At 31.1% G+C, this 14,589-nt stretch overlaps 1 protein-coding gene across 1 annotated transcript in view; it reads right to left on the bottom strand.

Annotated features, from left to right (window-relative positions):
• Nucleotides 1–12,602: 12,602 nt before the first annotated feature.
• Nucleotides 12,603–14,589, bottom strand: part of LOC108915145 — a gene marked incomplete at its 3' end in the record, with an annotated part of 48,407 nt that continues 46,420 nt past the window's right edge. The window contains exon 6 of the mRNA XM_018721111.2: nt 12,603–12,957. Coding sequence (XP_018576627.2) covers nt 12,603–12,957 — 355 coding nt within the window. The remainder of the gene's footprint in view (nt 12,958–14,589) is intronic.

Genomic DNA, 14,589 nt, shown 5'->3' with positions numbered 1-14,589 from the left:
ATCAAGCTTAAAGCCATAATAGATTTTAAGTAAATTGTTAAAATTATATTTATATTGACTTATAACAACTATTAATACACTTTGTTTCCACCGGAATTCGCCCCGTCAGCAACCCTTAAATCAGTTGTTTATTATCTCTCCGATATCAAACTTAAAGCCACAATGGATTTTAAGTAAACTGTTAATATTATATTTTTATTGACTTATAACAACTATTGATACACTTTGTTGCCACCGGAATCCACCCCGTCAACTACCCTTAAATCTGTTGTTTATTATTTCCCCGGTATCAAGCTTAAAGCCATAATAGATTTTAAGTAAATTGTTAAAATTATATTTATACTGACTTATGACAACTGTTAATACCCTCTGTTGCCACCGGAATCCACCCCATCAACAACCCTTAAATCAGTTGTTCATTATTTCCCCGTTATCAAGCTTAAAGCCATAATAGATTTTAAGTAAATTGTTAAAATTATATTTATATTGACTTATAACAACTATTAATAGCCTTTGTTGCCACCGGAATGCACCCCAACAACAACCCTTAAATCAGTTGTTTATTATCTCTCCGATATCAAGCTTAAAGCCATAATGGATTTTAATTAAATTGTTAAAATTGTATTTATATTGACTTATAACAACTATTGATACACTTTGTTGCCACCGGAATCCACCCCGTCGGCAACCCTTAAATCAGTTGTTTATTATTTCCTCGGTATCAAGCTTAAAGCCATAATGGATTTTAAGTATATTGTTAAAATTATATTTATATTGACTTATAACAACTATTGATATCCTTTGCTACCACCGGAATTCACCCCGTCAACTACCCCTACATCAGTTGTGCATTACGTACACGATATCAAGCTTAAAGCCATAACAGATTTTAAGTGAATTGTTAACTTATACTGTCTTATAATAACATAACAACATATATAATGCACAATTAATTTAAGGGTGGTTGATGGGATGGATTCCGGTGGCAACAAAGGGTATTAATAATTATTATAAGACAATTATAAGTGTAATGTTATCAATTCACCTAAAATTTGTTATGGCTTTAAGCTTGATATCGTGTACGTTGTTGTGTAATACACAACTGATTTAGGGGTAGTTGACGGGGTGGATTCCGGTGGAAACAAAGTGTATTAATAGTTGTTATAAGTGAATATAAATATAATTTTAACAATTTACTTAAAATCTATTATGGCTTTAAGCTTGATAACGGAGAAATAATAAACAACTGATTTAAGGGTTGTTGTTGGGGTGCATTCCGGTGGCAACAAAGGCTATTAGTAGTTGTTATAAGTCAATATAAATATAATTTTAACAATTTACTTAAAATCTATTATGGCTTTAAGCTTGATAACGGGGAAATAATAAACAACTGATTTAAGGGTTGTTGATGGGGTGGATTCCGGTGGCAACAATTGGTATTAATAGTTGTTGAAAGTCAATACAAATATAATTTTATCAATTTACTTGAAATTTATTATGGCTTTCAGCCTTATACAGGGGATATAAGATATTACCTGTTTAAGGGTAGTTGACGGGGTGTGTTCTGATGGCAACGAAGGGCAGTAATAGTATTTATAAATCAATATAGATGTTATCGTAAAATTTTAAGACAGATTTAATGTGATAGCAGGCTTGATATTTGGAATAGAGTACTTGACCTTTCCAAGGGTAGTTCATAGTGATAGGGTGGTTTCCGGTGGCAACATAGGGCGGCAATAGGTTTTGTAAATGAATATAAATGAAACGTAAACTTTTTAAATCAAATTTAACGTGGTTTTTTAAGCTTGATTGGAGATATTAGTAATGACAGTTTTAAGGGTTGTTGACAGGGTGTCTTGCGATAGTGACAAGAGGTCCGAATGTTTCTTAAAAATCAGTATAAAAGTAATGTTAACAACCTATGTCAATACGGTGGTACGGGGCTAATTTTCTAAAATACATGTAACTAAGTTTTAAGGGTGGATAATATGGGGGGTGGCTTCCGATGACGGGGAAGCATTGTTTTCGTTTACAGAAGTCAGAATTTAGTTGGTAAAATCATTTTAAGTACGATTAAACGTGATATTACGGGTTTTCATTTTCGTTCAAACGATCGTTCGGAACTTCAGGTACATAAATCGAGGCACAATTCAATTTACAAAAAATTACAGCCGACAAAACAAAATTCAATTATTAAGTAATATCTAGTTTACCATTAGAAGTAGTAACTAATGTATATGATATTATAGCTAAGCCACCGCAACAAAATTTATATCAAACCATTAAAGATATAATTAACAGATTAACAGCGAGTGAAGAAAAACGTTTAGATGAACTTCTCAGTGGATCAGAAATGGGTGATAGGAAGCCATCAGAGTTTTTCAGAGACATGATGAACGTTGTAGGAGGTTCACAAGTCGTCAGCCAAGATCTTCTATTAAAACTGTGGAAAAGGCGTTTACCGAAACCAGTTTTAGTTGCAATTACAGCATCGGGTAAGGAAAGTATCAATGAAATTATAGATTTAGCCGACAAAATTTGGGAAAGTTATCAATTACCAAATTATAATCACAATTTTAACAATATATCTTCAATAACTTCAAGACCAGGGTCAGATAAGGTTGTCCATAAAACAGATAATCAATTAATTTCAGCATTTAATGATTTTTCAATCAACTGTCAGAATATTTTACAAACATTGTCACAAAAACAATCAGTATTAGAAAATCAAGTCTCAGCTTTACAAAACCAATTTTCTTTATTTAATAAGGTCTCAATACCCAACACATATACTTGTAATTCATGCAAAGTTAGGCATAGATCTCGCAGTAAATCACCTAATAGATTTCATAAGTCAAATTCAAATGATTTACAATGTTATTTCCACCAAAAATTTAAAAAAGACGTTAGAAAATGTCAGGGATCATGGTGTTTACTGTATGACACCTTAGCTTCACATACAAAAAATGAATAAATCACATTGCTCCGGCGACTAGCAATGTGTGGAGAAGTCAACGCGTCACCTTTTCATTTTTGATAATCATAATAAGCTTGAATTTTTAATCGACACAGGAGCCGATATTTCTGTAGTTCCTAAAGATGTTTTTAAAATCTATAAATGAGATAAAGACTCTTTTCTTAATACTGCTAACGGTTCAATTATCCATACTTATGGAAAGAAAATTATAAAAGTCAATTTAGGTTTAAGACGTAATTTTCCTTATGTTTTTACTATAGCTGACATAACTAATAGGAGCAGATTTTTTAGCAAAATTTGGGTTATTAGTAGATATTAAAAATAAAAAACTGATTGATACAGATACGTCACTTTCAATCAGAGGAATTGTCAAAAATGATTAAACAATATTTCCTAAAATTTTCACAACAGAAAACAAATATTCCAAACTTATTCAACAATTCTCACAATTATTAACTCCTCCAGATTTCTCCACAACAGTAAAACNACTGATTGATACAGATACGTCACTTTCAATCAGAGGAATTGTCAAAAATGATTAAACAATATTTCCTAAAATTTTCACAACAGAAAACAAATATTCCAAACTTATTCAACAATTCTCACAATTATTAACTCCTCCAGATTTCTCCACAACAGTAAAACACAATGTTAAACACCATATAGTAACGAATGGACGTTTACCTTTTACAACACCACGGCGTTTAGATTATAATAAATTCAAAATTGCTAAAGCTGAATTTGAACAGATGGTTGAATTCGGTATATGTAGGCCTTCATCTTCTCAGGTTGCTTCACCATTACATATAATAATAATAATAATAATAATAATAATCGTCTTTATTCATTCCATTACAAAGTTGATAACAAACATTACATACAAACATACAAAAATAAAAGAACAAGTGGAATGACAGGTGAAGTTCAGCTACAGCTGCTTTTCAACTTAACCTTAAGAATATTACACAACAATAAATGTATTTGCCTCTAAGTCCTGTGCTCCTGTTACACAAATTATATATTTGCCCATCTTAAATTAGCCAGATAAGTCATTGATATCAAAAATTTCGGTGATAAAATACAACGTATATTAAAGGTGTAAGTCTCCAACAAGTGATTTTAATCTTTTTTTGAAGTTAATTAAAGCAAAATTTTTAATCCCATTTGGTAACTGATTATACAACTTTGGGGCTAAATATGAAAAACTACGAGTAAAGGTGGCAGTTTTATGTTTGGGGGTTACCAGGGTATTTCTATTACGTGAAGATCTCTTATTGTTTACATTACCAAATTTAATTAATTTATTATATAAGTAAGTAGGTGTACTAGTGGTGAGTATTTTATGTGTAAAGCATATAAAATGATATTTGAACATATCAACGATTTTTAACCACCCAGCATCTTTATACTTGTGACTTATGTGATCAAATTTCCTGATACCATAAGAAAAACGTAAACATGAATTTTGCAACCTCTGGAGTCTGGATCTATCAATCTGTAATAGATTTGGACCATACACAACATCACAATAAGATAATTTAGAAATAATTAATGATTCACATAATTGTAGTTTTAAATTTTGATTCATCACTTGTCTTTGTGGGTATAGTTGTTTTAAAGTATTATAACATGTTTTTAACAACTGATTTATGTGCTTAGTGAAACGTAGATCTGAATCGAACCAAAGTCCTAAATTTTTGCATTCTTCAATTATATCCAATGTATCATTGTTTAAAATAATTTTTAAGGAATTTTCCACTGCCAATCTCCTTTGTTTAGGGCCAAACAATAAAACATGCGACTTATTTGGGTTTAATTTTAATCTGTGCTCAAGAGATAGCTTATAAAGTGAGCTTAAGTCTTGATTGATTCTAGTATTAGCATCTCTGCGATCGTCCAAACTAAAACCAGAATATAATTGAGTATCGTCTGCATAGTGATGTATATTACAAAAAGAAACAGCTTCATAAAAATCTGAAATATAAATAGAAAATAGCAAAGGGCTTAAAATAGATCCCTGTGGGACTCCATATTGAACAGGTAATGGTTTAGATACTTTGGATTTTAGATGTACCCTTTGAGTTCTAGAATAAAGAAAATTTTCTATGAGAGCGGTGGACTGTATATCAAACCCAAAATAGTTTAATTTCTTACATAATAGATTATGGTCCAAAGTATCGAACGCCTTACTGAAATCTAACAAAATTAAACAGGTGACTTTGCAGTTATCAGTATTACGAAGTATATCATCGACTACTTGAGATAAAGCTGTAACAGTGCTGTGATTTGATCTAAACCCTGATTGAATTGGAGGAATAATATTATGTGCTAAAACATATTCATTGATCTGTTTATATATAACCATTTCCAAGATCTTTGACATAACCGGCAGTATGCTTATAGGACGTAAATGTGAAATTTCTGATGGAGTAGATATTTTTGCAAGCGGTAAAATAGTGGAATGCTTCCAAGCTGATGGAAATGTCGAAGTAATAATTGCTGTGTTAATTATATGTGTCATATAATGAATTAAGTGTGTACTTACTATAATAAGCATTTTAATTGAAATGCCATCTAAACCTACAGACTTTGTTTTAATTTTATAAATAAGTCTTAATATAGTATCACTATTTATAGTTTTAAACGTAAAAGGTTTTTTCCTAGGTGAACTTTTGTATTTATCTTCAGAGATTTTATAATCTTTGTTATCAATATTAGCACTGTTAATAAAATAAGAATTGATGTCATCAACGTTGCATATAGAGTCAGGTATTTCACCTCCAGCAATTTTATTTTTAACAATATCCATAGACCTTAGCGCCTTCCAAGTGCTTTTACTATCTCGATTTTTGAAAACAAAATCCATATAGGCTCGTTTCTCTCTCCGTATTGCCCCTGTAATATAATTACGTAAATCTTTATAGAAATTAAAATCAGTTTGAAGTTTAGTTTTCTTATATTTTCTAAAAGCATCATTACGTAAATTAATCATATCCTTTATAGTAGGAGTTAACCAGGGTGCATGTGGTTTAGAAACACGTACTGTTCTGAAAGGAGCATGCACATCAAATAATTGTAAAATTTTTTCATTAAAAAAAGTTAACATATCATCTACATTGTTCAGGGTGTATAAATAATCCCAATCAATTTCATATAAATCATAAACAAACAATTGCTCAGTAAAATTTTTAAAATCTCTATATGTAACAAATTTAATATTATTACCAATGCTAACACTGCTTAAATTACAGGATGTTAGAAAATGATCGGATATTCCTGGAATATCCACAACATTCACGCCGCTAAAGGATTCATTATTAGAAATGGCAATGATATCAAGTAATGACTTTGAAGTACGAGTGATACGGGTGGGTTCAGCTATTATTTGATTTAAATCATAAATTTCAAACAAACTGTTTAGCTTATGGGTATTATTGTCATTCTCTAATAAATTGACATTTAAATCACCCATTATAATCACAGCATCATATGCGGGCATAAGTAAGGATAACATGTGATCGAGAGCATCCAGTCCAGAGCTTACATTGCCTTTTGGAGGACGATATAATATTCCAAATAAATAAGACTTACCTCGTATATTTATAGACAGCCATAGTTGTTCTAGAAAGATACTATCAGGAAAGTCGATCACACAATGGTTTAGTGATTTTTTTATAAAGAATCCCACACCACCGCCTCTACCTTTTCTATCTTTATGAATAAATGTATAATCAGGTATCAGAAACATGTCATCACTGTTACGTTCTCTTAACCATATTTCAGACACCGTAAATAAAGCAAAATTCTCATTAACTATATAATTTTTTAAGATATCAAAACCACCTACAAGAGACCTAACATTCATATGACCAATCTTAAAATTTTGCATATTGAATAATGGGTTAACTACACTGAGATTTAAGTTAAGCAAAGAAAATTGAGACTAGCAAATTTAGAAGTTTATACTATAATAATATTAAGCAATTCAAATTATTTCAGAAGAGGAAGGTATTTTAATTCTAATTATTATGTTAAAAAAACAAATTATAAAGTGAAAAAAACAATAAATATTAATAATTCTACAAAAAAATAAATAAATAAATATTAGATGAGAAATATTAACTTATTCAAATATGAACAGAAAAGTGCAGTATAACTCGCCATCAGTTATATTTATTACAGAAAAAGAAAATAGTATTAGTAAAAAGTAAACAAAATTAAATAATTACAATTGAGTTCAAATCCTCAAGATTCTTAATTTTGATTTTGCCATTATTCCCCTGTACAAATATATTTCCATCCATAGACCAAGCTTTCTTGTTCCCAAACTTTTTCTTTGCTTCATTTAATAGAATGACATTATTTATTATTAGATCTTCAGAGATGAATACTTTACTATTTTTTAATTTACGTCTATTCTTTAAAACAAGTAGTTTATCTTCAAAAGTGTCGAACTTAACAGTTATACTCTTAGGTGCTCGAGATTTTCTGTTGTCCTTTTTCTTATCTCTATAACAGCTGATATCCTCCGAGCGTACATTTACATCTAATTTTTGTTGTAGAAGTTCAACAACCTTTAATTTTAGGTTTTCATTATTCTCTTCTTTCACACCGGCGATACGTATATTATTTCTTTTGGCGGCCTGTTTCAAAAAAATTATATCTTCCTGCAGTTTTTTGTTTTCACTTGCGATGGAATCTAGCTTATCTTGAAAATTTTTTAGAGTAATCTCTATCTGTTCTTTAATTTCCTGTACTACCAGATCTGCTATCCTTTTTATTAGCACAGAGTTTTCAATTAAACATTTTTCAATTGTTTCAACAATAGATTTATTTAAACTTTCACCACCTTCTTTTTTGGGTCCCATAATTGACTGTTATAAACCACCAGAATACTACTTTTGAACTGATTGATTAAGTCAGGAACACACTTAAATTTATAAATTTGAGGAGAGCTATACAACACAACCACACTTCAGAGAGGCATGTTCACGATATCCGTTCACGATAATCGTCAAAACTTTAGCTACTGGTCTAATGAAAATCCGCATTGGGTGAGATAATTACATATACTAAATTCTGAAGAGGTGAGAAAGGGATAATTGGAGACCATGTCATTGGCCTCTTTTTCATTAATGGCAATTTGAATGAAGATAATTATTTACTTGTGCTCCAAAATAATGTCGAGGCAACTTTGTCAGACTTATATCCTGTTCGTGCAAACCCACGAGTTCCAGTCGATGTGATGTGGTTCCATCAGGATGGAGCACCACCACATTACCGAATCAATGTCCGGCAATACCTAGACTTAACATTTCCAAATCGGTGGATAGGGAAGAGAGGATTGCTAGAATGGCCAGCACGTTCTCCTGATCTTACACCCTTAGATTTCTATATGTGAGAAGTTTGGTATAGANTTTCACTTGCGATGGAATCTAGCTTATCTTGAAAATTTTTTAGAGTAATCTCTATCTGTTCTTTAATTTCCTGTACTACCAGATCTGCTATCCTTTTTATTAGCACAGAGTTTTCAATTAAACATTTTTCAATTGTTTCAACAATAGATTTATTTAAACTTTCACCACCTTCTTTTTTGGGTCCCATAATTGACTGTTATAAACCACCAGAATACTACTTTTGAACTGATTGATTAAGTCAGGAACACACTTAAATTTATAAATTTGAGGAGAGCTATACAACACAACCACACTTCAGAGAGGCATGTTCACGATATATGGTGCTTAAAAAAGATCCAAACGATTGGCGACCTTGTGGCGACTATAAACAACTTAACGTAATTACGACTCCAGATAGATATCCATTGCCACATATTCATGATTTTAATCTACATAGTTATGGTTGTAAAATATTTTCAAAAATTGATCTTGTTAGAGCTTATCACCAGATACCAGTCGTGGAAGAAGATATTTACAAAACAGCGATAACAACTCCTTTCGGTCTCTACGAATTTCTTAGACTGCCTTTCGGACTACGAAATGCAGCACAGACATTTCAAAGATTTATTAATGAGGTAGTATCAGGTTTAAATTTTGTTTTCGTGTACATAGACGACATTTTAGTAACAAGCTCAGATGAAACTGCACATATTGAACATCTAACAAAGTTTTTTGAAAGATTAGGTTCTTATGGAATTAATATCAATTCAACAAAATGTCAATTTGGAATGTCACAGTTAGAATTTTTAGGCCATATCATTTCTGAAAAAAGCATCTTGCCATCAGAGTCAAAAGTAGAGAAAATTCGATTTTCCCCGTCCAAAAAAACTTAAAGAATTACAAAGATTCATCGGAATGGTAAACTTTTATCACAGATTCAAACCAAACTTTGCTCAAATTCTTATACCATTACATAAATTATCCACTACATTACAAAATAATAGACAAAAATCCATAAATGATTGGGCAGAAGAATGTGAGACTAGTTTTCAAGCTGCAAAAACACTTAGCAAATGCAACTATTTTATCACATCCAATCAGCAATGGGAAGTTGTCTTTAACTGTAGACGCATCGAATACGGGTGTAGGTGCAGTGTTAGAACAATTAAATGATGGAAAGTGGATACCAATCAGTTATTTCTCAAAAAAATTAACGACCACACAAACTCGATATTCAACTTTTGATCGCGAACTCTTAGCAGTTTTTCTAGCCATTAAACATTTTAGATATGCTGTGGAAGATCACGAACTTACCATTTACATAGACCACAAACCATTAACAAATACATTAAGTTCAAAATCACAAAAAAGCCCACGACAAATAAGACATCTTGAGTTCATTGTACAATTTACTTCAGATATTAGACACATACCAGGTAAAACTAACGTAGTAGCTGATTGTTTATCACGTACAGATGAAGAGGAGCTAAGTACAAAACTATCGATTTAGAACTACTAAGACAAGATCAACAGGATGATCCAGATCTTACCTTTTTATTAAAAAATCAGAGTAACAAAAATTGTAAATATTTGTTGAAACAATAAAATATACCTTTCTCTGAAGAAAGAGTGTGGTGCGAAGTTTCTTGTTCACCCAGAATTTATGTTCCCAAAAACTTTCGATTTAAAATATTTAATGAACTTCATAAAATTTCTCATCCGGGAATACGCGCAACAAAGAAATTAATAAATTCAAGATATTTTTGGCCAAAAATGAATGTAGAGATCACTCTATGGACAAAAACTTGCATAGATTGTCATAAAGCTAAAATTACAAGACATACTAAATCTCCAATTAGCTCTATTAATATACCGAAGGATCATTTTGAACACATTCATATTGATATTGTAGGCCCATTAACAACATCACAAATTTATCGTTACGTTTTGACAGTGGTTGAAAGATTCACTAGATAGCCTGAAGCTTATCCTCTGTCTAATGTTAATACAGAAACTATAGTAAAAAAATTGTTTAATGCATATTTTTGTCATTTTGGTATACCCAATACTATAACAACAGATCAAGGATCAGTTTTTGAGTCAAAACTTTTTCAAGAATTTACAAGATATTTAGGTTCTCATCGGATTCATACTACTACTTACCATCCGCAAAGTAATGGACTAGTAGAAAGATTCCATAGAACACTTAAAGCTGCTCTGATAGCAAAATGCGAAACCAATAATTGGGTCAAAGAACGACCTATAGTTCTTTTAGGAATCTATTAAAACTAATTTAGACTGCTCTTCAGCAGAACTAGTTTACGGTCAACCTTTAAGACTACCAGGTGAATTCTTTATCAATTCACAGCAAAGCATTGACACTTATCCTGTACTCACTGGTTTACGAGAAGCTTTCGCTAATATTAAACCTACTACGACTAGTAATCATTCAAATAATAAACCTTTTATTTCCGCAGACTTGTTAACCTGTAAATACATATTTTTAAGGTCTGAAAAACTTAAATCTTGTTTATTACCTAAGTACGAAGGTCCTTACAAGATTATTAAGAGAAACGACAAAACATTAGTTATCTTCAAAGATAATAAAGAAATAGTGGTCAGCTTAGATAGTCAGACCTGCATTTATGTTGGCAGAAAATTTAGAAAACACGTCATGTAGCAATTATCAAAAGAAAAAGGTTACATTCGTTTTAAACTGATGTTTTTTTTTTGAAGTGGGAGTAGCTGTAGTGATTGTCTTGCTACCTGTGGTTGTATCTTATTACCTATATTTGTATATAATATTTAGTTGTTTGGATCAGATCAGCTAGGGTCTGGTAGCTGGGGAAATGTATTGACAAACAGGATAGTGCTTTGTATGAGCAGAAAATAAAAACATAAAATATTTCGAGGCCTCATACTTTGCAAATTAATTTATATCAACAAGAACTTAAAACATACTATTTATGTTGTGCTAACCGTTCATCGGTAACATAGCAACTATTTCACTGTCAATCGAATTGGACATTAGCACACATGTTGGTCTTTTGATCGTCTTTTCCATAAATTTCGTCAACATCTATTGATTTTTGCAATAATAATGCGCAATTTTCGAAAACAGATTTTTCCGTATTCGACCTTTATTTTACAGTTAACAAATAGGTAAAAAGTGACTTCAGGTACCTTAAAATTGTAGGTATGTTAATTCCCTACAACATGAAACAATTAATTTTCCGATATGTGGTCTAGATTTTCATGAACAGTAAAAAAGTGGAAAACACTTAATTTTGCAACTTATTTGCAATTTGCCAACTTAGCGTCACTTCTTTCGAGTTACTTTTTTTGATTTATCATTCTACATACCCTTCCCCGTCATAAAGTGCAATAAAATGTATATTAATAATTTTTTCACGTTCAAACCCTAATTCGACTGGAGTATAAATATTTATTGTAGTCCCTATTTTTTAATTAGATTTAAAATTCTTAAGATTATTTAGGTTACTAATGCTTGTATGTTTTTTTGCATCGCCGATAGAGACGTTTTTTTAGTTTTATGCTATTTTTTAGTTCAGAGATGAACCAGAATGGTTGTGTTTTTTTTTGTTATATACCGAGGTACATGGGCGTCGAAAATTTCATAGAGTTTGGTATAAAATGTTTGGCAGGCTAAGTTAACATCTCTAAACTCATCCAAAAAAGACTAATCAATCATGGCGTTATAGAGTGCATGAAAATTAGTGTTCTTAAATTTGTAGGACTTATGATCAAACTTTGCAGGAAATTTATGGAGATATTTAACTTGTATGTTAACAATGAAGATAATGGCTGGATGATGATAATCTTCAGTAACAAATGGTGAATCATCACGAAATACATTGCAACGGTTTCTTGATAAGACAAAGTCTAGTATTCCATTTAATTTAGTGATATTGTTACACTAAAAATCCAAAAAATTGCTAAAGCTGATTAATTGAACAAGCGGAGGAGCGTGGCTTAAGTGCAAAGTAGTAGGAATGAGGGAGGTGTCCCCAATGGGGCCATACCTACTCCACATTATTAAATTATTATAGTAAATCATTGAACAGCAAAAAAATGCTTTTTTCGTTAAGCAAACAATTCAATAAGACACCATAAGAAATAGTTTCTGAGATTCTAATACATGCATCACAAAAATGATTCACACAGTATAATTTAAATTAGAAAATTGGTAAACAAATAATGTTTCTTACCTTCAGTAACAGCATCTTTTGCTTTTAATAGTTCTTCTTCTTTTAACAATGTTATGCTTTTTGAAAATAAACCTATAGCATTTTGTGGTTCAACTTGCAACAATTTGGGATAATATTCAGTTAGTTTTTCAAACATGTTTTCAGCTTTTTCAGGATTTTCAACAAAGCATCGATTAAAAACTTTACAAATCCAAATTAACGATATTGTTTCGGCAGTAAACAAGTTATACATCTTTTCTGCGTGGATTAAAAGCTTATTATATTCCTTTTTTCTGTATAATAAAGTCAAATATGCAGAATAATATTCAGGCTTGGCCTCTTTTTTTCCTATGGCATGTGATAAACATTCTTCATACTAAAACAAATGGATTACTATTATCAATAATATACATATAAGAAATATTTTTTATTAATTATTATTATTATTATTATTATTCATAAAATGTGTACTGTATACAAATTAGATATAACAGCGGAAACTCTGAAAAATGGTTAAATTGGCATACAGTTATGAAATTTAAAGAACACTAATAATTTTTTGTAAATAAATTAGAAACACCTTTGAAACTCTTAAGTTTCTATAGAATATAGGTAGTAAAATATATCCTAGTATTTATTTAGTAGTTGGCGCGGGTTTTACCATGTATATACGTGCAGTGCACAATGACAGCTCCTATCAGAGTCCAGACAACATAGACATAATTTGTTTTACATATACAGGGTGTCCCGAAATTCATGCAACAAAATTTGGTCACAGATTCTTAAGACAAATTTAGGGGACCCGTATTTTTTATTTTTGCCAAGTGGCCCCCTCTTTCGGAGTTACAGCCCCCTGAAGTCCGTCCCTAAGAATAATCTTTTTCTTATATCTCAGAACCCTGTTGTACGAGAATCACTAAATTTGGTACACAGGAGTTTTATGACATGTGGAATCTGATGGTGCTACGTTTTTTGGCGGGAAATCCCCTTAAGATAATTGTTCGTGGGCTCTCGTCTTTGGAGCTAAAAAAATTTGGTCGCATATGTAAATTTCTTAAAAATTAGTAGTCCACTAGAAAGCCATTAAATTTAGAAACTTTTTGTCTCTTTATACTTTTTTCGTAAAATGCAATGTTTTTGAGAAAAATGTCAAAATGTGATCGAATGAATATCGTGATTTGCCATTTTCCTCAAAAACATTGCGTTTTACGAAAAAAATTTCAAGAGACAATAAAGTTTCTAAATTCAATGGATTTCTAGCTAACTAATAATTTAAAAAAAAATCACATTTGCAACCAAATTTTTGTGGTTCCAAAGACAAGGAGCACGCGAAAAAGTGTCTTAAGGGGGTTTCTCGCCAAAAAGCGTGGCACTGTGAGATCTCATGTCATAAAAACCCCTGTATACCAAATTTAGTGATTCTCGTACATGGTTTTGAGATATAAAAAAGACTTCTTAGAGGCAGATTTCAGGGGGCTGTAACTCCGAAAGAGGGGGCCAGTTGGCAAAAAGAAAAAATACGGGTCCCCTAAATTTGTCTTAAGAATCTATGACCAAATTTTGTTGCATGAATTTTGGGACACCCTGTATAAATAAAAAGTAACTATGTAAAAAAATATGCCCTTGTTCGACTGGCAATTATGAAAATAAAAAAAATTAATATACTATACGGATTGGGGCGTAAGTAGTAAATTATAATAAAATATAATAAAGGAAACCTAAATCGGAATCCAAAAATATACCAGCAAATAATTACAGTATATAACTTATTTACCTTGTTAAGCAAATGTCTTTAAATTAACTAATTATAGAGGCAAAGACGAATTTAAAGCCTTGGCCAAATTAAAATTAAATGACTAAGTTAAATTAAGCAAATAATGTAAGGAAACTATCTACATCTAAATTATTTATCTATATAACTATTTATGTGCCTTTGTTAAACAGTAACCTACAGATATATACACTAAAATGAAAATTCCAACCGAGATAAGAAATTTTTAGCATGCAA

Source organism: Anoplophora glabripennis, unplaced genomic scaffold (assembly GCF_000390285.2).
Source record: "Anoplophora glabripennis isolate ALB-LARVAE unplaced genomic scaffold, Agla_2.0 scaffold1421, whole genome shotgun sequence".
Lineage (NCBI taxonomy): Eukaryota > Metazoa > Arthropoda > Insecta > Coleoptera > Cerambycidae > Anoplophora > Anoplophora glabripennis.
Note: the sequence above shows the minus strand (reverse complement) of the source record. Positions and strands in the feature narration are given on the sequence as shown.